This window comes from Cydia splendana, chromosome 14 (genome assembly GCF_910591565.1).
Source record: "Cydia splendana chromosome 14, ilCydSple1.2, whole genome shotgun sequence".
Lineage (NCBI taxonomy): Eukaryota > Metazoa > Arthropoda > Insecta > Lepidoptera > Tortricidae > Cydia > Cydia splendana.
In genome coordinates, this window is record NC_085973.1 from 9,762,698 (window position 1) to 9,784,818 (window position 22,121).

At 39.4% G+C, this 22,121-nt stretch overlaps 1 protein-coding gene across 1 annotated transcript in view; it reads left to right on the forward strand.

Moving 5' to 3' along the window:
* Nucleotides 1-22,076, forward strand: part of LOC134796794 (uncharacterized protein CG43867) — a 437,477-nt gene extending 415,401 nt beyond the window's left edge. Inside the window, exons 10-31 of the mRNA XM_063769015.1 lie at nucleotides 398-497; nucleotides 796-944; nucleotides 1,531-1,656; nucleotides 2,061-2,172; nucleotides 2,396-2,632; nucleotides 3,289-3,478; nucleotides 3,778-3,985; nucleotides 4,313-4,474; nucleotides 4,759-4,890; nucleotides 6,117-6,261; nucleotides 6,614-6,726; nucleotides 7,246-7,506; nucleotides 11,324-11,440; nucleotides 12,233-12,390; nucleotides 14,234-14,411; nucleotides 14,704-14,859; nucleotides 15,164-15,338; nucleotides 15,842-16,013; nucleotides 16,820-16,949; nucleotides 17,744-17,875; nucleotides 19,855-19,941; nucleotides 20,464-22,076. Of these exons, the coding sequence (XP_063625085.1) occupies nucleotides 398-497; nucleotides 796-944; nucleotides 1,531-1,656; nucleotides 2,061-2,172; nucleotides 2,396-2,632; nucleotides 3,289-3,478; nucleotides 3,778-3,985; nucleotides 4,313-4,474; nucleotides 4,759-4,890; nucleotides 6,117-6,261; nucleotides 6,614-6,726; nucleotides 7,246-7,506; nucleotides 11,324-11,440; nucleotides 12,233-12,390; nucleotides 14,234-14,411; nucleotides 14,704-14,859; nucleotides 15,164-15,338; nucleotides 15,842-16,013; nucleotides 16,820-16,949; nucleotides 17,744-17,875; nucleotides 19,855-19,941; nucleotides 20,464-20,856 (3,633 nt within the window). The 3' untranslated portion in view covers nucleotides 20,857-22,076. The remainder of the gene's footprint in view (nucleotides 1-397; nucleotides 498-795; nucleotides 945-1,530; nucleotides 1,657-2,060; nucleotides 2,173-2,395; nucleotides 2,633-3,288; nucleotides 3,479-3,777; nucleotides 3,986-4,312; nucleotides 4,475-4,758; nucleotides 4,891-6,116; nucleotides 6,262-6,613; nucleotides 6,727-7,245; nucleotides 7,507-11,323; nucleotides 11,441-12,232; nucleotides 12,391-14,233; nucleotides 14,412-14,703; nucleotides 14,860-15,163; nucleotides 15,339-15,841; nucleotides 16,014-16,819; nucleotides 16,950-17,743; nucleotides 17,876-19,854; nucleotides 19,942-20,463) is intronic.
* Nucleotides 22,077-22,121: the final 45 nt, after the last annotated feature.

Genomic DNA, 22,121 nt, shown 5'->3' on the forward strand with positions numbered 1-22,121 from the left:
CACCGGGATTAGGTATACCCAATGTGACCAATAGGCGTCAAGTTGTCATTGCATTCATTACTATAACCGTTTAGAAGCCATATGTGGTGTTGTATTCAGACTTTATTCAATTCAGATAACCATTCCATTCGCTTAATAGTAGTACGGTACGGATGTTCCAATATGGATGGTCTATTGTCTACCACTTAGCTATTACAAGCTAATCTGGTGTCTTAACTAAGCACTAGAATGTGAATGGCATGCAAATGAATTGCTATAATGCCATTATTTACATTGGCATGCCGTTGCAAATATGTTATCACTAGTAAAACAGGATATTAAAGCTTATCTACACGAAGGGAAAGAAAAGGTACCGTTATGGTTAGTTTTTAAATTTAGAGTTTTTTTTTATTTTCAGGCGGCTGTAGAGAATCTCGTCGTGTTACCAACAACGCCAAACACATCAACGGATGGTGATACTACTCATGATTATGCGGAAATCTATACACCAAGTAGAGGTAAATATGGTGTCTTTATTACTGTATTGTAATTTAATATTTCATCAATCAGTAAACGTTCAATTCAAGTGCTCGGTTATAAAAAACATATAACACTAAGTTACTCGGAGTATAAAACTTAGTTACATGTGCTCGTGATTTTCTATCTGTTTTCAATACTGAGTAGCGTATCTTTGTTGTGTAACTACTATTCCTGAATAAAATTGGCGCTAGCTGACTCATCTGTAGCTCGTTTTGCTAAATCTCCTTTCAGCATTTCATCTTCATTCGTCTTATATGTATTTTATGTCTATTCCAGAACGTACGCCAGCGTGGCAGGGGCCGTCGGTGGTTGTTCAGGGCAGCCGCGGCGGCAGCTCTACGGGCGAATCGTGTGCGTCAGATCAGCCGCGACCGCCCACGCCGCCGCTTCATCGCTTCCCCAGCTGGGAGGCTAAGATTTACCAGGTAACTCTAATGGAAACGCTCAAAGTTTAGTCAGTGGTATATCACTCACATCTCCAGGTGTATTTTAACATTGCTATTTCAATCACTTCTTCAGATACATATAAGTATTCGGAGCTGCCTTTGAGCTGAGTATCAAAGATTTTCACATGTCTAACTGCCGAACATCATGCTTATTACCATTAGTTCATGTGAATTCAATGATAATTGCGAATTGAATGTTATATGTATGTATATGTAAAAAAAAAGCCATTGATCTTTACCCTTAAACTCACTTTTATCGCAATGAATAAATCAAATAAAAAGATATTTGTATACCAACACAAAAAACAATGAATTGCAAGTAGAATGAAAAATCAGGTAGAATTTAGAAATGTTTGTGTAGTAAAATGGATGGTATTCAGCGAGTCCGCTGATTTTTAGTCCCCAATTTAATTTAGTTTTATTTTATAAATAAGTTAGTTTATTTTTCTTTGTATCTCTTTGTAGGTATCTACCTGAAACTGAAAATAAACAATCAAAAGTTATTTAATATCTAACCTAACCAATGTGTATAAACGAAACTTATTCAATTATCCATGTGTTTTAGGTGGCTGACGATGGTTTACAACAATCAGTTGAAGAAGAATTAAGTCCTCCGCCGTGTCCGCGACCAGTCCACGAATCAACTAGTTACCAGAACATATCCGTCCCTGTCTACGCCACTGTCAAAGGGGTCAGTACACCATTTACAACTCTAATAACTTTACATAAGGTCCACGATGGCTTTGTTACTGTCGTGACATGAACTAAATACTTACAACGCAGTGTTCTGCGTTCGTCTATATATATAATTGATTATGATATAGCATGCTGTGCTTCCATTAGACGTCCTTACATGTGACAAATGAGAGTTGATACAAAAGTAAGTTTTGTATAATATTATTTCGTACTTATCATTGAACCAACCGATTTTCTGATGTTAATTATACTATCAAGGAATGACGGAACAAATAAAAATGCGATAAAAGTTAAAAGAAGACTTTAAATACGAAATAAAATTTAATGAAGACATTTATTTTTCAAATTAAAACCCAATTTATGAAGACACATTTTCAACTAATAAATTTTGGATTTCAGCGAGCGTCACAGATCCGATCGATGCCATTCACGGGCGACTCGTCAGATGATTCGTCTGACGGTGAAGATTCCATGGGAGTCACAGTTCACAACACACCACATCACATATTCGGTAAATCACCTTTATTCCTTATCTTAGTATTTCCTAGTAACCTTGATCGTGTTTAGAATTAGTCTTTGTAAAAATCAGCGTGAGCCACCTATCTAAGTCATTTCCAAGAAGTTTTCAGGCTGCCTTTAGACTTCCACTCAAACCCTTACGTTTGAATGGGCGTCAATAGAAGCCGTCTGGTATTTAAATCATAGTTTAAATAATGTATACTTTATTTAACTAGCTCAAACATCAAGCCAACCAATCAACAACGTGAACCTCACCAACGTCCTCCCCGCCTCGATACAACAGACGTCCAACCATGGCCTAGTGTTAACTAACAGTGCGAACGGCCAGTGCAGTTCATCGGACACCAGTCTTAGTGCGAGTAGTCCGTCGAAGAGCGTGAAGACTAGCTCTAGTCTGAGCCCGGCTAAACGGTCGAGTAGCGGGTCGCCGAGTAAACAGAGTAAAACTAGAGGTAATTGTGTTAATTATTTATCTCTTGATCTGTAGCTTAATACATAATTTGTTAAAAAACAGGTCTTTAGTATTAACCATAGCAGTATAGTTAATACTAAATAAAGCCCTACTTATTAACAAATTTAGTTTGTGATTGGTGTAAAATTTACAAAATGAACAAATTAATTAGTGCAGGGGGCGATTTTTGAATTTCGATCGCTCGATTTCGTCACTCGTAAATCGGTGGAAGACGGCGAAATACTAATTTTTGAAATACGAGCGATAGAAATTTGGAATCGACTGGTATTGACCACTCGTTTTCAATTCTATTAGTAGAATTGAAATGGTTAATAGTGGAGATATTATTGAACGAAATACACGAAATCGAGCGTTCGAAATTCAAAAATCGGCCCCCAGATACAGATCAATACTACTTTATTTATTTAAATAAGTTGACAGTTAAAAGGTGTAGTTGCTTCCTATTAGACTGTGGAATATATGTATACTCTGGCAAGCCAATTTCAGTAGAAAAAGGCGCGAAATAAGGGTAGGCTGTTACAATTTGGTGTCGTGACCAGGATATTTTTTCTCTCTGTGATGATGGATTTTAGAATTATTTTGGTCGTTTTCGAAGTACGTTAAGTGTGGATTATATAGGTTTTTTTTTTCTTGTAGATACGTCGTTCGAGTCGGGCATGTCGGACGACTACGCGATCCCGCCGGACGCGGTGTCGTGCGACACGTCGGCTTCGTTGGCCTCACTGTGCCGCTCGGCGCCGCCGCCGGCCCAGAGGCATGAGGCCTTAGAAAAAAGTGGCCATCTTGCGAAACTGGGCGGGAAGCTCAAGACGTGGCGGAAACGATGGTAAATTTCCAACAAACACAAATACTTAAAATTAAATCTGAAAAACACTAACTTAAATCTTTGAATCCCGATAACGTGGCGGCAGGCGAACACACTTAAGTTCACTCCGCATTATTCCTATTACGCCAATTCATGGGATTAGTTGAAGTGGACCATGAGCTAGGAAGATGATAATGTGCTTCGAATTTGCCAGCTAATGTAGCAAACCTTCCACAAACTAACAAAAAATATGTCACCGTACGACGCCAAGTTCTTCATCTGTCAAACTTAGATGAAATACTCATATTTTTTTATTTCAGGTTCGTTTTGAAAAACGGCACACTCTCATATTGGAAGTCGCAATCAGAAACGGCCCGCAAGCCGCAAGGTCAGATCGGTCTCGGCGAGGCCTGCAAGATCTCGCGCAACGAGGGCGCCGCCACCTTCGAAATCTACACCGGAAGTCGCACCTACTACCTCACGGCTGACAGCATCGCTACTATGGAGGATTGGATCAGAGTTTTACAGGTACTTCTTAGGCTTAAAATAACATCTAATCGGTAAAAACCTCACGCTCTCATACTCTTGATTTGCTGTTGCCTAGTACTCCGAAACAAACTGTGGGCTTGTGCTGACCAGAACAGGCAAGTAAGTGCAGTCGAACATCTACCCATTACCTTTGTATGTATCGTGTGGTTATGTGAAAACATCGAGGACAGGAACGGCATTGGGCCCGAATATGACCGAATCGACAACATTTATAGCATTGGTCACTAGGTCTTGGTGAGTCCTGCAAGATTTTGCGCAAAAATAACCACGAAATTACAATTAATAAGTGACTCTCTATATTTTCAGAACGTTCAAAGGCGAAACGCGACGAAACTCCTACTGAGTAAAGAAGACAACAAGCCAACTATTCAGGGCTGGCTGACGAAAGTCAAGAACGGACACGCTAAGAAGAGTTGGTGTGTGCTTATCGGCAAGATGTTTTTGTACTTCAAGTCGCCTGGGGACCAGGTATGTTGTAATTATGGATAAAATAAGCCATTGTATAATTGGCAAAGGTTCAAAGATTTTGTCGACTTAAGTAAATTACTTACAATGATTAATAGTTCTTTCCCCTTTACCTTTCCCGTCCACTGTTTTAAAACAAATTGCACTTTTTGAAAAAAATGGTGCAACTGACAACTATTCATTGCTATTGTTGGGTAGTTTACTCGTCATAATTTCAATGATTTACTTCATAACTCCTATCTCCCGGGCAACTTTTCACTTATTAAGTTTCGTTGGAATGATTACAGAACCCAACGGGCCAGATAAACATGCGCGACGCCCGAGTGGAGGACGTGGAGCACGTATCCGACTCGGACTCTGAGGAGAAGAACGATGACACGCGGAACCATCTGACGGTTGCGATATACCCGCAGCACCAGGTAACTGGGGTCAGTGAGAAAACTTATTACTAGTGTCTGTGTGTGCCTAGACTTGTGTGTGTTTGGACGTAGTGTGTGTCTAGATATATGTAGTTGATTTATGTTTGGGGCTCGGAAGAGAAGAACGATGACACGAGGAACCACCTGACGGTTGCGATATACCCGCAGCACCAGGTAACTGGGGTCAGTGAGAAAACTTATTACTAGTGTCTGTGTGTGCCTAGACTTCTGTGTGTTTGGACGTAGTGTGTCTAGATATATGTAGTTGTTTTATGTTTGGGGCTCGGAAGAGAAGAACGATGATACGCGGAACCCACAGAGAAAACATCGTCCAGACTGAGCATAGTCGCGCTACCCCCTCTGCCACGCATACGGTAATTTTACTCCATGTTCGAGTCGAAAGTGTCTTTGAACGGACCAATCACGGCACGGGACTTCGCTCACCTCGTCCCGCGCACCCCCGCATTTTTGGCATCATCGGTTGCATGAAATAATTGCTCTAAACTGGGTCTAGAGGATTCCTAGTCTATGGCGGAACCATCTGACGGTTGCGATATACCCGCAGCACCAGGTAACTGGGGTCAGTGAGAAAACTTATTACTAGTGTCTGTGTGTGCCTAGACTTGTGTGTGTTTGGACGTAGTGTGTGTCTAGATATATGTAGTTGTTTTATGTTTGGGGCTCGGACTAACTGGGGTCAGTGAGAAAACTTATTACTAGTAGAGTAGTGTCTGTATTTAGTGTGTCTGTGTACCTAGAAATGTGAGGGGTTGGACGTGTTAGACACTACAGTTATTATGTGTGCTTTAGTACCTATACACACAAATGAATCGCCGATTTTATTTTTACGTCATTGTTTAAAGGTATTAGCTATTAGTGAAGTGCGGTGATGTGGTGACAAACAGCGACGATATCGATATCGCACTTCACAGAGTGAGGAAAATGAAAACAATTTTTAATTTATTTAATACACATTTTTAGATTTGGACTGTTCAATAGGTTAAAATTAATGGTGTCGTTGTGGTTAATGTTAGTTGTTCAGTATTGTTATAGATTTTGAATGTAGTTTGTATTGTCAGAAATTCTCTTGTGCATTGCGATGAACTCCATTACATTTTTTTAACGTTGAAGTTTTCAAAAGAAAACATGAGCTAGCCTAATGAATCCTATCCATTTGATAATGCAAGAAAACATAGTTGACAATGCAATTTTTTGTGACATTCCAGGGACCAACATACCTCCTGTTCGAGACGAAAGCGGACAAGGACTCGTGGCTGTACCAGCTCACCGTGGTGTCCGGCGCCGGCCTGGGCCAGGGCACGCACTTCGAGCAATTAGTGCAGAAACTTATGGAGACCGACGGGGATCCGAGTGAGTAACTTTTATTACATCTCATGCTTTGATCGAGTACTTTATGTGTGTGGTAGGGGCTAGCGTACACTAAAGAGTATGAGGAAGAGAATATACTTCCTTCGGTTCTACGTTGACTTGTTATTTCACGGTCCCTACTATATAGGACAAGTATTGGGATAGTTTTACCCTTTACGCCAAGAAGCAAATGTTGCCCCTATAGTACGCTTCGGAAACTTAAACTTTAATTTCTCGCGCGATAGAAACTTAAATGTATCAAATACAATTATTTATACACGCCCCCTTAGGTATGATAAATTTATCAAATTTCTTAATTTTCGTTGTGCTAATTCAATGTTATGTGTTATTTCAGATTGCGTGCTTTGGAGGCATCCGACGTTATTGTACAGTAAAGAACATATTTCGTCGCCACTCACGTCACTAACGTCTGAAGCGTTGCAGGCTGAAGCGCTAAAACTCTTTAAGGTAAGTTCGTTTTACAGCCAGACGTCAGACCTCAGGTCAAATGTTAAATTTAACAAAAAAGTATATGTATATAAATATGATGAGACGGACCTAGGGTCCGTCTCATCATATTTAAATGTAAAAGTTACAAATACAAGGAAACTAACAAATACGTTTGAGACTGACTACATGAAAATAATCGAAAAGCTAGCAATTAAGGTTTGCGGTAAATTTCAAGTTGTTAACTTCAAACATGAAACCTTACGAAATATCACTTAACACTCGAAATAATCTCTTTTCTCTTATTCCTTTATTCGCAGCTGTTACCACTAAGTTGATGCAACTGGTAATAGGTGGGATTTTTTCTTACGTGATACCACTGAGAAAAAAAATACAGTAGGTGCTACCGACGGTGGTAAAAGTGGTAAGAACTTGGTGGGAACAGCTGGACATTTTCCGGAGCGTCATCTGCACTAAGCTTTGCACGTTTGATCTTATTGTATCCTTTTGAAATATCCTTTCCGTGGAAACTTGTTTCAGTGCGTCCAACTCTTCATGTCCGTATGCGTGGAACACTGCGGCATAGACTACCACGTGGTGCTGGCGCAGAACGCCCTGCAGCAGTGCCTCGAGGTGGCCGAGCTGCAGGACGAGCTGGTGTCCGCCCTGGCCAGGCAGACGGCGCCGCACACGCACAGCAAGCACGGCGTGCAGGTAACGCCGGCGCCGGCGCCGACGCCGTCGCCCGCTAGCGCGAGGCGCCACCAGAGGCTTAACGTTAAAGCGCAGAAGCTTAAGAATGTAAGTTGCAAGGTTTTCCAAGGTCGCGGTGGAGGGTGGTCGATGGGTTATTTGGTGGGCTAAATTTACGGTTGACTTTAAGATATGCTTACGTTTTGCGAGTTATCAGATTAAACTATGGTGCAAATATGTAGACATATGTTTGAAGTCGTCTTTACAAAATTTGAACGCAGCTATAAAATTAGCTTCGGATGTTACGCGCTTATTCTAGCCTATATATTAATATAGAATTGTACAGATACAAAACAACACTTAAATGATTTTTGTGACTATTTTATGTAAAAAAAAAACATTAATTAAGATCATTACAATTCTTATATAAATGATGTTATCTAAGATTTGTCTCGTCCTACAAGTATTAAAAGATAGCAATATGACAGTACTGATGGATCATTGTTTATAATGGTAATTTAATTAAACAAAACAAACAACGAAAAAAAGTCCCACCTAATTATTAAATAATGGTTTTCTGATGTTAATAAAATATACCATTTACCACTCTTACCGTTCGACCGGGCCTAAAATGTGGAGTGCTTTTATATAAGAAAATACTTGCATTTTAAATAAGATTTATATTTTGAAACTAATGCCAATCTAAAAGCACTCTAACATTATCTGTTTTAATTTGCTGTTCAATACAAATTCGTTTGAGAAACTATCAAACTAAATTGTATTTTGTTATTATAATGAAATGGCATGGCTTCACTAAAAAAACATTAAGTACAATAAAATGCAATAATGAAAATATACAATTTTTATAATCGGGAAATGGAAGCCTCCATTGAATATAAAGTCTAACCAGTATTGATTTAAACCACACTTTATTGATCTCAATAGCAAATACAACTTTTATTACAATACATACTTAGGTTCTGAATTATAAATTTTTGGCATTAAGGTTGAAATTTAAATGAGTACTGGTTAAAAATTATTTCGCTTTATATTCGCAACGGCTTATGGCGACGCTTTAAAGCTTTTTTCATACTGTCACCATTTCTCTCATTCATTCGAACACCGGTCTTTTATTTTTTCACTAGCACTCATACTGTAGTGTGAACTTTTCCGCGCTTAACACCGGCAGCCACGATTTAAAAGGCTTTGAAAAAAAAAACATTTCTTTGCGTTCAGAAATTAATTGTAAATATACACTAACAAGCCATTTAGCGTCAGCTTTGTGTGTTGCCTATTAAAAAAATAAAGCTTCATGTCTCGTGGTTGATCAATTTGGAATTGTGAAAGTGATAATTTTATTGGCTTCTTTATTATATGCGAAATTTCTTAGACACTATTATTTTTCGACGATCAAAATTGTGTAAGGGCAAAAGTTGTATTCCAACTTGATCTTATAGTACTGGCAACTCATAGAAACACCATAGTTTTAAAAAGTTATCTATGGTTTAAATGTTGCCAGTGCAGTGAAAGCGATATGTATCTGTTGTTGCAAATTTTCAAATGGAATGTTGGTGTAAATTTCCCCCCATTTTATTTTATACTTTTTCCAAGAATGTTGCCCCTCCTAGACCTAGGGAATGTTTGTTGTCATCCATACTCTGTCATCGCCCTTCGCACTAGATCTTCCTTTGTTATGAAAGGTTGACGTTGCAAGTTTTAGCCTTACCCTTATATTTACTGTTTAGACAACTATATACCTTATTATTATCTAGTTCAAAGTTTATCTTCCGGTGTGCACGGTAAGTATATAGATAAATTGTTTAGTGTAATTGCATAGTGTGTTTTTAGTATACATATGTACTTACGTATAAGAATCAAGTTGAAATTTTAAGTATTATATGACATTATTTGTATATAGATGTGTCTTAATCCTGCGCCGTTTTCACTTGTGTATTTTGTTAAAAACTATTCCTTTACCCTTCAAAGACGCATACCTACAGCGAATTCATAAATTGACTTATATTAGTCTTTGTTGATTAAGATTGTATTGACACATTTATGGCAATACTATTTAGAAAAACAGTGCCCTTTCTAACCTGTATATTCTATCCAATATAGTATTTTACGCTATTTGTCGCCTTATCCTTAAAGGGTTAATACCTAAAAATTTATAAGTTTCTAGCAATGCGATTATTTATAGCATTCGCGTTTTGGCATTAGCCGGGTCCACACAGAGCGAGCATACGCGCGGGGCAATATCCTCGCGCACAAAACGCCAGTGTAGACGTGCCTCGCGCGTGCCGTCTCAGCCGAGGCACGTCTGCACTGGCTGTTTCGTGCGCGAGGAAATTGCCTCGCGCGTATGCTCGCTCTGTGTGGACCCAGCTATTGGACAACATTAGTGTTTGGGCACTGGTTGAAAACAGCTATTTCTTGAGCAATTACTATTTAAGTATAATTCACACACATACTATGCAGTTACACTGAATCATATGAATACACGTGGGTGACGTTACATCTGTATATATTCACTGGGTGAAATAAGCTAAAGGACTGGTGTATTGGGTATATTTAAAAGCACAAAACACGATAGCGTATAGCACTGGCACTAACTGATGTACAGAAAAGTATTATTATGACAAAGTTATCTGTACTTTTAAAACAGGGTTATAACACAATAATGTGCTTAGAGTGTCTGTACCTCCATTGGGATTTTAAAGTCTCACTCATCACAGAAAAAAAAATTGCACTTGGTACAGAAAACAGAAGGTTCACTGGTTTTGATGGCGTTTTAATGTTATAACTTGAAACCCTAAATTTTTGAAGAAAAGCTTTATTTAGAGAAAAAATAGCTTTGTTTTTTTAAATAAAAAAAATCTTATTCTTAATATAATAGTGGTAGCAAAAAGTCTGTACAGTCTAGTAACATATTATGTTATGGATTAATGAGACTCGCATCAGTGTAAAGTAAACGTGATTTTAGCTCCTGGACAAGATGGCGCTACTTTTTTAGGGTTCCGTACCCAAAGGGTAAAACGGGACCCTATTACTAAGACTCCGCTGTCCGTCCGTCCGTCCGTCCGTCTGTCACCAGGCTTTACCTCACGAACCGTGATAGCTAGACAGTTGAAATTTTCACAGATGTTGTATTTCTGTTGCCGCTATAACAACAAATACTAAAAAGTACGGAACCCTCGGTAGGCGAGTCCGACGGTTTTTTTTGTAAACTTTTCGATAATTAATTGATTAGCAGGGTACCAATCGAACAATTGTATTTTTGGACTTTAGGTTTTTTTTGTTTATGTTAGATTGAAATTATTTAAGGCGCCGCTCTTTTGGAGAAAAGAAGAACAGTATTTGATCGTTTTAATAAAATGGCATAGAGTTGTTTCATTCCGTAAATCCCTAAAGTGTACACACTGTCATTGTATTTGTTGTGTGCACATTGTCAACTTCACGGTCTTATGTGTTTCCGGAGTATGTTTGTGTCACGGATCATTCATACACATGTGTTGACATCCTTCAATCACAATGTTACTTTATTAAATTAATTGAAAGCGTGAGTACGTTATAATATATAAGCATATCAAACCTTTCTATGCAAAATTAAGTACAGAATTTCCACTAATTTCAAATGTGTTTAAAATAGTATACTCAGAAAACGCTGTCACTATTATTATTACTGGCTAGAATTGTCAAATATGTTAAAATCGAAAAAAGTGTCTGAAATAGGCAAACTATATTCACAACAAGGGTTTGTGTAGACTTTAGTCCCGGTTCGTCCACCAATCACAATTAAATGTAATGATTTGATAATTAACAAGCTAACCAACTCCAATCTCTGTAACGGGCAAATTAAACTATAAGAAGGTAGTTAAAATACCCCAGTAGCCTCCCATAGACCACCAACATTTCATTTGTACAGCAACTGCTACTATGCGCGACGCAATCGCTGTTCACGTGCGACACCGGCGCCGCGTCCGTCGGCGGCGACAACAAGAGCGACACCGCGCCCAGCGGAGGCTCACCAAGCTCGATACAGGTACACGAAGTTCTGGGAACGAAATATAGATGGCACTGTTAGCAATGTGAGAACATAGACTAGGAATACTCTAGACGGAGTTTAGAGCAATTATTTCATGAAACCGATGTTGCCAAAAATACGGGAGTGCGGGGGACGAGGTGAGCGAGGTCCCGTGCCGTGATTGGTCCGTTCAAAGACACGGACGTCACACAAAGACACTTTCGACTCGAAAATGGAGTAAAACTACCGTATTTATGGCAGAGGGGGTAGAGCTACTATGCTCAGTCTGGAGGATGTCTTGTCTGTGTGTGAGAATATATGTAGTCCTGAGCGCCGGCCACAGATGGCGGTGTAATTAATGTGACAGTTGCTTGTCAAGTGTGCGTAGCTTCGCACACGGACGATAGGTGGCGTTTTTATTAATGTGAGAATTCAAAAGTGTACAACGCCCGGTAGATAGCGTTATTTTAAAATAGTTTATGCGTCAAGAGATGTATCGTGAGAAAAAGAAGCCAATATATTATTTACTTATTCGCAACTTAGAGTTAATCAAAGCGAGAAAAGTGATAGGAAACTAGAAAAAGTAAATACTAACAAATTTTGAATTAATAAATTTCTTGTCCTAATAGCAAAATTAATGTGTTTTCGCGATATGTCGATTAACTTTGTTTTAAAATTAACATATCTAAACTTTTATTTAATTGTATTTTATCATAAACACAATAACTTTGCTAGTTGTTTTATTACCTTTAAAACAAGCCAGTCTTTAGCAATCTCTATCAATTCACCATAACCTATGGAACTTTCCAGGCGCCTCTACTCTCCGTGGATTGCAAGAGCAACCCACCAACATACAGCTTCGTACAAGGGTGGCAGTTACTAGCGCTGGCTGTAAGCTTATTCGTGCCCCGGAACAATAGGCTGTTGTGGTACCTGAAGCTACACCTTAGCAGGCATTCTGACTCCAAGTGAGTGTATCTTAGTTTAGAGATAAGTATTGACTTTTCCCGCGTACGCATACAGCTTCGTACAAGGGAGGCAGTTATTAGCGCTGGCTGTAAGCCTGTTCGTGCCGCGGAACAACAGGCTGTTGTGGTACCTGAAGCTACACCTTAGCAGGCATTCTGACTCCAAGTGAGTGTATCTTAGTTTAGAGATAAGTATTGACTTTTCCCGCGTACGTATACACAGTTTCGTACAAGGGTGGCAGTTATTAGCGCTGGCTGTAAGCCTGTTCGTGCCGCAGATCAACAGGCTGTTGTGGTACCTGAAGCTACACCTTAGCAGGCATTATGACTCCAAGTGAGTGTATCTTAGTTTACAGCTTCGTACAAGGGTGGCAGTTATTAGCGCTGGCTGTAAGCCTGTTCGTGCCGCGGAATAACAGGCTGTTGTGGTATCTAAAGCTACACCTTAGCAGGCATTCTGACTACAAGTGAGTATCTCCTGAATTAAATGAAGAGTATTGATTATGTCTATGTTAAACTAACTATAAGCCAATTTTGTCCATTAGAACAGGGCGGCAAATTTCTGCTTCTATATCGCGCCTTGTTCTACTAACAATTTTTTTTGCGAGACTATATCATAGATCCACGCAAAATGGTAGAGTTAGACCAAGAAAAATCTGCAGCGATTTTGATAGCCCATGCAGTGCAAGTGTCATTTTAAACGTCAAACTTCTATGAAATTATGAGGTATAAATAACGCAATGCGCGGGCTATCAATATCGCTGCAGACTTTTCTTGGTCTAACTCTAATGTTGGAAACCGCAGAACGCAGTTGGAGTGTAATGGGTATGGGTAATAAACGCCAAAGTAGCGTACCAAAATACCAAAATGCAAACAAATACAAATAAATAAACCCAAAAATAATACAAATAAATAATCTTAGCCGCACGGATGGCAAAAGGCCTGATGGGCTAACGCTCGTACCGTGGGAGAGAGGGCGGTGCTTGGTGTGGGACGCTACGTGTGTCAGCACCTTCGCCGCCTCGCATATCAGTCGCACGCTGCGCGCGGCTGGAGCGGCGGCCGAGTCTCAGGCTGCAGTGAAGCGGCAAAAGTATGCCCCCCTGGGAGCAGGGTACATTTTTATCCCTTTCGCGGTAGAAACGGCGGGCTGCTGGGGGGCGGATGCAATGTGAGAAACCGTACTAACATGGTGCGCGACATAGGCCGTCGGCTTAGGCAGAAGGGGGAGGACCCCCGCTCCGAGTCGTTTCTGGTGCAAAGACTATCCATAGCCATCCAGCGCGGCAATGCCGCGAGTATTATGGGCACTTTTGCACCGGAAGCGTCTAGGAGCGGCAGCAATATTTAGTTAATAACTTGTGTGTGTTTAGTTTGTAAGTATGACTATAACTGTATGTATGTTGTGACTTATAAATAAATAAATATAAATAACTGGTTTGTAAATAAATACAAACCAAAAAGAATAGATAGTATAGAGGGGTCCTGTCATTGTAAATTTCGTAGTCACTGTAAATTTACTGCCATCTATCGACACACGACTAAAACTCAAAATTAAAACGTATAAAGTTATCAAAATATGTATATATATGGATAAATGATTTTATTATTTTTATATAATTTTGATCCATGTTCATTCACTGATATCTATGTGTTAAAATTGTTAAATATGAAACGGTTTCGTCACGCCATCTAGCCGAGAATAGGCTAAAGGTGTGTGCGCCACCTATTCGAGAATGACTTTTACTTGAATTCCGAGGCACGTTTTTTCCTTAGACTTTATTCGTCTTATACGAAGTTAGATATGTCTTTGATACAAACTAAAACAACCTTATATTTCCAGAACGGAATGCGGCAAATACGCAGCCTACTGCTCCCGCGCTCTCGAGCGAACCATCCGCAACGGCGGCCGGGAAGACAAACCCTCGCGCATGGAGGTGCTCTCCATCCTGCTCAAGAACCCCTACCACCACTGCCTGCCGCACGCCATCCCCGTGCACATGCTCAACAACACCTACCAGGTATACAAAACAATCTGGACACTTAAACCTCTAACTACACTACACGGTCGGCAACGAGCCTTCCGACCACTACGACCTTGGTAGGTTCCGACCGTGGTTGGGAACCAAATTCTGTTGAGTCCCTACCAAGGTCAGGGCGGTTTGACAGTCGTGTAGTAAGGCTCTTTTACGCGAAACGCTTCTTACGTTTTATAATTTACCGTCTTAAAGCGCTCGAGGTCAGGATTTTAAGTTGGGACTTCATTTTTCTATAACATGATATTATTTTTAAAATATTTAATGTTGTAAACAGGTGATAAGTTTCGACGGGTCGACGACGGTAGAAGAGTTCCTGGCGACGCTAAGTACGGAGCTGGGCTGCCGCGAAGCCACCGCCTCGGGCTTCGCGCTCTTCAGCGACGACCCGATAGAGAAGGATCTAGAACATCACATCAAACCCGATAAGAAGGTAAAGCAAGTTTTAGAGTTCGGATACCATAACAGTCGGCAAGGGTGTCGTTTTTATGGTTTTCGTTGTTAAAAATCTTGAAAACGACTCCTATGTAATTTTTTACGAATATTCTAACTTCATCTTGAAATACAAAGTTATAAGTTTTCTAAATCCGCTTCAATTTATTTATTTTTCAATTACATATTTTCAACTTGAACGTTTTGCCACTTAAATTCCATCAGTTCGCTCTTGAATATAGGTATGTGAATGACTAATACGTGAACACTTAAGATGCCTCTAAAACAATATTTCACATTTCCAGTTATGCGACGTAATATCAAAATGGGAAACAGCGCTCCGCGAAAAAGGGTCAGGAAAGTTCGAGAACTCTCGAGTGATCCGACTGACGTACAGAAACAGGCTGTATTTCAAGAGCTCCTTGCGGACCGAGACTGACAAGGAGCGGCTGTTACTCTGCTATCAAGTTAACCAACAAGGTAAGTTATCAAGTAATATTCACATGGGAGCCCTTTATAGCCCTTTATATTTCAGGGACGTGAAAGTTCAAGAGGTCTCGAGTGATCCGACTGACGCACAGAAATAGGCGGTGTTTGATAAACCCCGTGAAAGAAAACTGGAGAACCGAAGGGTTGACCGTGTCTCTCTTGACAATTTTTTTGGAGACCGATAGTAGTCAGCATGTTATACATGGCGTTTACATTTGCTTTTTTGTTTCAATTTCCAGCTTTAGCTGCCAGCAATACCATAACGGCAAAAGAGCAAAACAGGAACTGACTTAATTAATTTGTACAGAAATAAATACATTTATTGGATAGATGATCCCAATACCTTTATGCTGAATAAAAACGCCAAGGGATATGTCATAGTGAATATCTGTAGGTGTGTTTATTTTACTCTTTCTACCTTGTTTCTTAGGCTGGATTTATACTCAAGCGTTTTTTTTTTCACTTATATAATGAATTTATGATATTTTTTGCAGTGGTAGCAGGCCGGTTCCCGGTAACTCGCGAGCTGGCGGCGGAGCTGGGCGCGCTCATGGCACAGCTCGACATGGGCGACTACTGCGCCTCGAGCAGCACGCACAACCAGCCGCTGGCGCACCGCTTCTACCCTTACCGATATCGGGCTACGCTCAGTAATGACGAGCTCAGGTAACCAATCTTACCTACTCGTACCGGATGTCGCGTAATGGATCGCAGCCATGTGCTTTATATCCTTATATTTTATAATATGTATGGGTGGTATTCCACCTGTCCAATGTCATTGCGTCTCACTCTCTCATTAAGCAAAATGTGAGACGCAATACACATTGGACAACACTCGATACTTTTAAGGGGTCTATGGGTTATCACTAGTTACCTGATAAGATGTTGTGTTTAGTTTCAAATCGTAAGTTGACTTAACGGGCTTAGCCCGTTATTCATAAAACTTTACGGGCCTGATTTAGTTCAATTATGTTTTATCCCTTTCTTACAAATACATAAGTCTAAATGACAGATAAGGACATACGATTAATAGCTAATTGAGGTTTGTAGCGCGTTTATGAATAAGGGCTTTATGCTTTATTGGAAAACCGTTTTGTCAGTAAAATTTGACGCGAAATTTGAAAAAACTATGGAAGATCGATTTTTGCGCCTATAATTTGACTCTTTTTTGTATGTGTTCTGTCACATATCGCAGCCCCAATATTACAGGGTTCTATGTTTCCCTTTTATCGAACTGAAATTTGAACATTGTCAAAGTGACATTAAGTCGAATTTCAACTATCTTGAAAATATAACATACTCGTAGAACCCTGTAATATTGGGGCAGTGATATGTAGGCCATTGAAAAACCAACACAATCTTATAAAATCCTAACCAGATCAGAAGGGTCAGTTAACTTTGTCGAGGATAGTAAGTTAGGTGAATTGTGTGTATGTGTATATGGGGTAGTAATATTATGTTTACTCTTACAGAGAAGTGGAGGAGAAGCTGCGCAGCAAATGGACGGCGCTGAAAGGCCGCAGTACGTCGGACTGCGTGCGGATCTACCTCAACTGCACACGGAAGTGGCCTTTCTTTGGGGCCACGCTCTTCCAGGCGAGGGTACGCTAACGTTCAGCATTTAGTCAACTAAGTTCATATAAATTCAATAAAAAATACATTTGTTATGAATCAAAAAGAAATTAATGGGCTCTTTACTGAAAAAGATAACTCAGAGATTTTGGTGCCACTATAATTAAAAGCTAAGAGCATCATATTAATAAGGGGATAGAGGTTGAAAAAATGTTTTAGATAATCCAGTCGATACAGTGGCAACTTTCTGTTGGATACATGTGCGACAATTCCTGTAATTTCGGCAGAAAAATACACTTCTATTTTTTTATTAAAAGGCGGCAATGCAAATGTTTCCAAATTGTTTCTACTTTTTTCTGTGAAAATATATACGTAAGAACGTTGTTTCTGTAAAATATTTAGATAATATTTATATTTCTTGCACCATTTTTGAGAAAAGCATCTTCTTCGGATTCAATTAAACGGACTCACAAGGTCGTCCGTTTAAAACGAATCCTCAGCCTGCAAGTAGCTACTTCCGAGCCTCGACAATAATGTACTATTAAACTTTCCTACGTAATTTTTGTATTTTGCAATACCTATTTCATAATGTGTTGAAACTTCAGAATACTAATACATATATATTTATTAGCCTCCTGAGTCCCCCTTGTCATTATTGAAATAGAAATAGAAAATATTTATTTGGCGGAAAAACATACATTACGTACAGCAAATTAAATAAGTAAAGAAAAGTATTACACCAAATAGGATGCCGTTTGCAGTTTTGAATTTGGAACCTTCTTATATTAAATTTTTATTCAAAATTCCATTTTGTTTGTGTACAGATCAAGCAGCCAGACCTGTCAATGGCGTGGCTAGCCGTGTCAGAAGACGGGGTGACAGTTCTGGAGCTAGCGTCCATGTCAGTCATCGGCCGCTACGCGCTCAGCTCCATCGGGCTGTTTGGCGGCCTACAGGTTACTACTTCTCATTGTTTTCATTTCTCATGCTCTGAAAGATGGTCATTGTTGTTCTAAAAGGTGTGCAGAAAGTGATACGTTTCTGCACAAGAGCATTTTACTTTCAAAGTACGGTTTTTCTACCATAAGCAATTGCCATAAAAATTATTATTAGTCATGTTTTAAAAAAACAAACGTATTTTACTTTCCTCGTATTCGAAATGAGAAGTAGAGTGTTTAACTCAGGTGAAAGGCGTCATATCATCCCTTGGTTAATAATCTACTATTCTAACATGATTGTTCCTTAAACCTTTGTTCTGTTTCATTGACATTAGAGATGCAACGGATAGTTGTTGGCCGGATACCGGATGTTCGGCCTGACCATCGGCCGAATATTCGGCCGGCGGAACTATACCTACTTTTCGGTTCTTCGGATGCGCATTGTGTTGGTTTTGACCTGTTTCGTAGTGAACGTTCGCGCCGACTCATTTCTAGGTACGAAATGAGTGCGCGTGAAAGTGAGTAGAATGTTTCAATTGTTTTAAAATAATAAACGAGTACGATTATGATCGTGACTGATTCTTAAATCCAATTTGTTTACTCCGAAATCAAGCAAAGTTACGATCCGGTATCCGGCCGGATAGTAGGTCACTATCCGGTATCCTGCCGGATGATAAAATAATGGCCGAATAGGCCGTATACCGGATAGTAACCGAATATCCGGTGCATCTCTAATTGACATTCCCTGTCTCTATGTCTTATTTAAGACCAAACGTCTTATAGTGTAGTAAATAAAGGTAGTGGACCCCGCAGTAATTCCTCAGCCAGAAAAAACTTTACAGTATGATAGAGTATCAATAAATAAAAAGTATTCTATAAATTTCCAAAGAATAATAATAATAGAATTAAAGTAAATACCTAAAGTCTTAAATCGTTAATAACTTTTTACGGAAAAATGCTCCGTTCAAACTTTCTTCACCGGACATATTCATGTAACGTATTGCAACAATATATGAAATATCAAAAAAATAACCCAGCAGAAATCCCAGTATTAATAAAATATAATTTTTTGGCGTGTCTTGGACCGGAAAATTGCTCAGTCTAATTTTTTCACTGGAATGCCATTTTATTGCCGTTTTATACCTACAAAATGAAAATCTAAAAAATTTCCACTCTCAGTTTTTAATAGTTCTATAATACATACATTTGGGTACGCATTTTTTTTGGATTTTCTTACCCACTGCGCCAAATTATATTCTAAGATTATATAAGAAGAAAAAAATGACAGAGCAATTTTCCGTAGAAAATGAGCGGCAAAAAAAGGAATTATCATAAAAAAATATTCTCATGTTTGACAAAACTTTTAGATTTTTTTCTAGTATCACATACTGATACAAATAACTTATTTTGTAAAATAATTTTGGACTGAGCAATTACTCGGTTCAATATATAATCAGATTTGTGTTTTTACCTAACTTAGGAGTGTTTTTTTTTTGGATATTTATATGTTAGTCTCGGCTCATGCTATACAATAACCTAGCCAAATTTCATCGACTGAGAAATTAATGCATGGGTCTCCATACAACCACTTGCTTCATTTACTACACTATTATGTTCCGTAATGCGTACTTTATCTGAATAAACTTTTATTTTTTTTCTTGTGTATTTTCAGTATTGAAGGCAGTAAAATATACGATGTGTTCAACTTTGGAAACAAATCAAATTATTATTATAAAATATTTTGATTTGTGTTTTTAAAGTAGTCCCACTACGCCATATACAGGCTGTCGCGCCCCATATATTGCGGTGAATCTGAGTGAATGTTTTCTATAGAACAGCAGATTTATTTTTTCGCGGGTTCAGGGTTGGTCCCATAGTAAAAATTATTCAGTATGACCTACATATTCACCTCTTAGAATTTGGTCAGTGATAACAAAAGCACCCTGTATATATTATGTACAAATTATAAACTGAAATAATAATATGTGTTGTTGCAGGATGATTTGATGATGCTCATCGACGCGGACGCAGACGACGCGACCAGTCCCGTGCACAAGATGTTGATCAGTCTCAATAAACCTAAGGTGAGTCAGGAAAAATAAACAATTCGGTTTTGAACTTTGATTAGCGGGTTTATAGCCTCCTAAGGCCCAAGGTCCTACCTATAGTACTTATTCAGTTCGATGAAATTTAAATCATATTCAATTGGAATAGAGTCGCATTTGTTTTGTTTCGTTCAATTTTCAAACAAAACCAAAATCAACTCTACCTCTCTTCTTCTTCTTCGTCGAAACCTCATGGCTGAGGGTCGTGACCGCCATAAGTCGCTTTAACTTGGATTGCTCTCCAAGTTGGTTACTAAGTCCACCAACTCTACCTATATTCCCTGCACTATAGGTTCAAATTTCAGTGACAAATTCTGGATTTTTCATTTGTATGGCTGGTCTAGAAGGATAGTAAGAAGTTAGGAATGTAAATTGGCTACATTGATGCGATTTACAGGCGTCTAATGATTGAGTTCTGATCAGAGTAATTATTCACGTGTACAGAATGGTGATGTGTTTTATACCGAAAAATGACGGCATAAAGTGGTATGTTTATTCCAGATGGTGGAGCTAACGCACCTAATAGCGGACTACAAGAACGCGCTGTCCCGGCCGCCCGCCACGCAGCCCGGCACGCCGCTCATGAACTCCCTCACGCGGCCCCACGAGCGCCTGCGCCGCCCGCACCCCCCCGCCTCGCACTCCTCCCCCTCCACGCTGCCCCACCCGCACCCCCACTCCCACCACACGCACCACAACACCATCAACTCCCACACCACCACCATGACGCTGGGCTCGGACCGCAACGCCACGCTCACCCTCAGCTCACACACGTCCACGTCGAACCGGCCCGAGGCGCGCGCCTCGCACGGCCAGCCCGACATCTTGAAGTCCACCCCGGACCACCACCGTGACAAGAAACGCGCCCACGTCCAGGACAGCGGCGTCGCGTGATCTCGACTCTAATAGGCCACTTCGAACGTGCATCTGACGACGAAACTATGTCTAAATGATGTCAGTTATCATTCGCTCGGTCTTGTCCGTACACGCATACGCGCAAGCGAGACGCACGGGCGAATGAGGACAAAATTACAATATTTATATAACATTTTGATGTCTGTTGCGAGTTTGAATTGACCTCTGACCCGGTGCATTTTAGACGTTTTTACGACTCGGAAGTGAAGTGTTCCAAGGATAGTAAATATACCTCATATTTTGTAGCGAACTCGGCCCGGTTTACATTATTAGCTTTACGCGTAAGTTAATTTTAATTATTTGCGGTCGCTATTTAGCTCTGCGTTTTGACGAGCGTTTTGCGTAGAGTTACTTTAAATTTTAAGTTTAATTTTATAATATAACAGATAAAACTTTGTGTTTTAAAAACTGTGCCGAATAAAATGACCGAAGCGGCACGACTTACATTCCGATTCTTTAAAATAATATACTTATATGGATGTAAGTACTACAATCGCTTTGCAACAAGCTAATATGTACCCCACTTTCTGTTTTCTCATCCGTGTATGCCTAAACTAAATCATACTTTACCACGCAATTTCTACCAAAATGTATCTAGCTTTCTTTTATTTTAAGGTAACTCTATACAAAATACATAGTTTCTTTTAAATCAATATTCCAAGTCCATTGGTCGGTTGCTGACAGACCTAGCGTAGTACTGTGCAGGGTATACCAAAGCTGTAGGAAACGATTTAGTGATAGTGTACTTAGCCAAATGTTTCCTTGCGGTTTCTAGGCGTTATTGCAAGAAATCTCACTTTTGATTGTATTGTAAATCGTTGTATAGTATTTTTTTAGTTGTGCTGATTTTCTGAGATAAATAATTATAGATTGGGTCATATTACATCGCCTTAAAAAATACGCACGATGAAGTGCTAAAATTTCTAAATACATTAAATTATGAGATCTAATTATAATTATTTATATTACTTAGTTATTAGTTTCAATAATCAAGCCATCACAAACTGTACTTTAGCAATCGGTGTTTAGATTTTAATTGCAAGTTACGAGTAAGGAGCTAATGTTTCGACTGATATTGTTTCTAAAGTAAGATCTTCAACGAATCTTTGACCTCGTAAGGTTAAGTAGGACTGATTGTTAGTTAATCTCTTAAACGTGATGTGTTTTAACTTATAAAAATACAAAATGACACCTTAAAAAAAAAATATACGCGTCGACTTGAGAACCTCCTCCGGTTTTTTTTC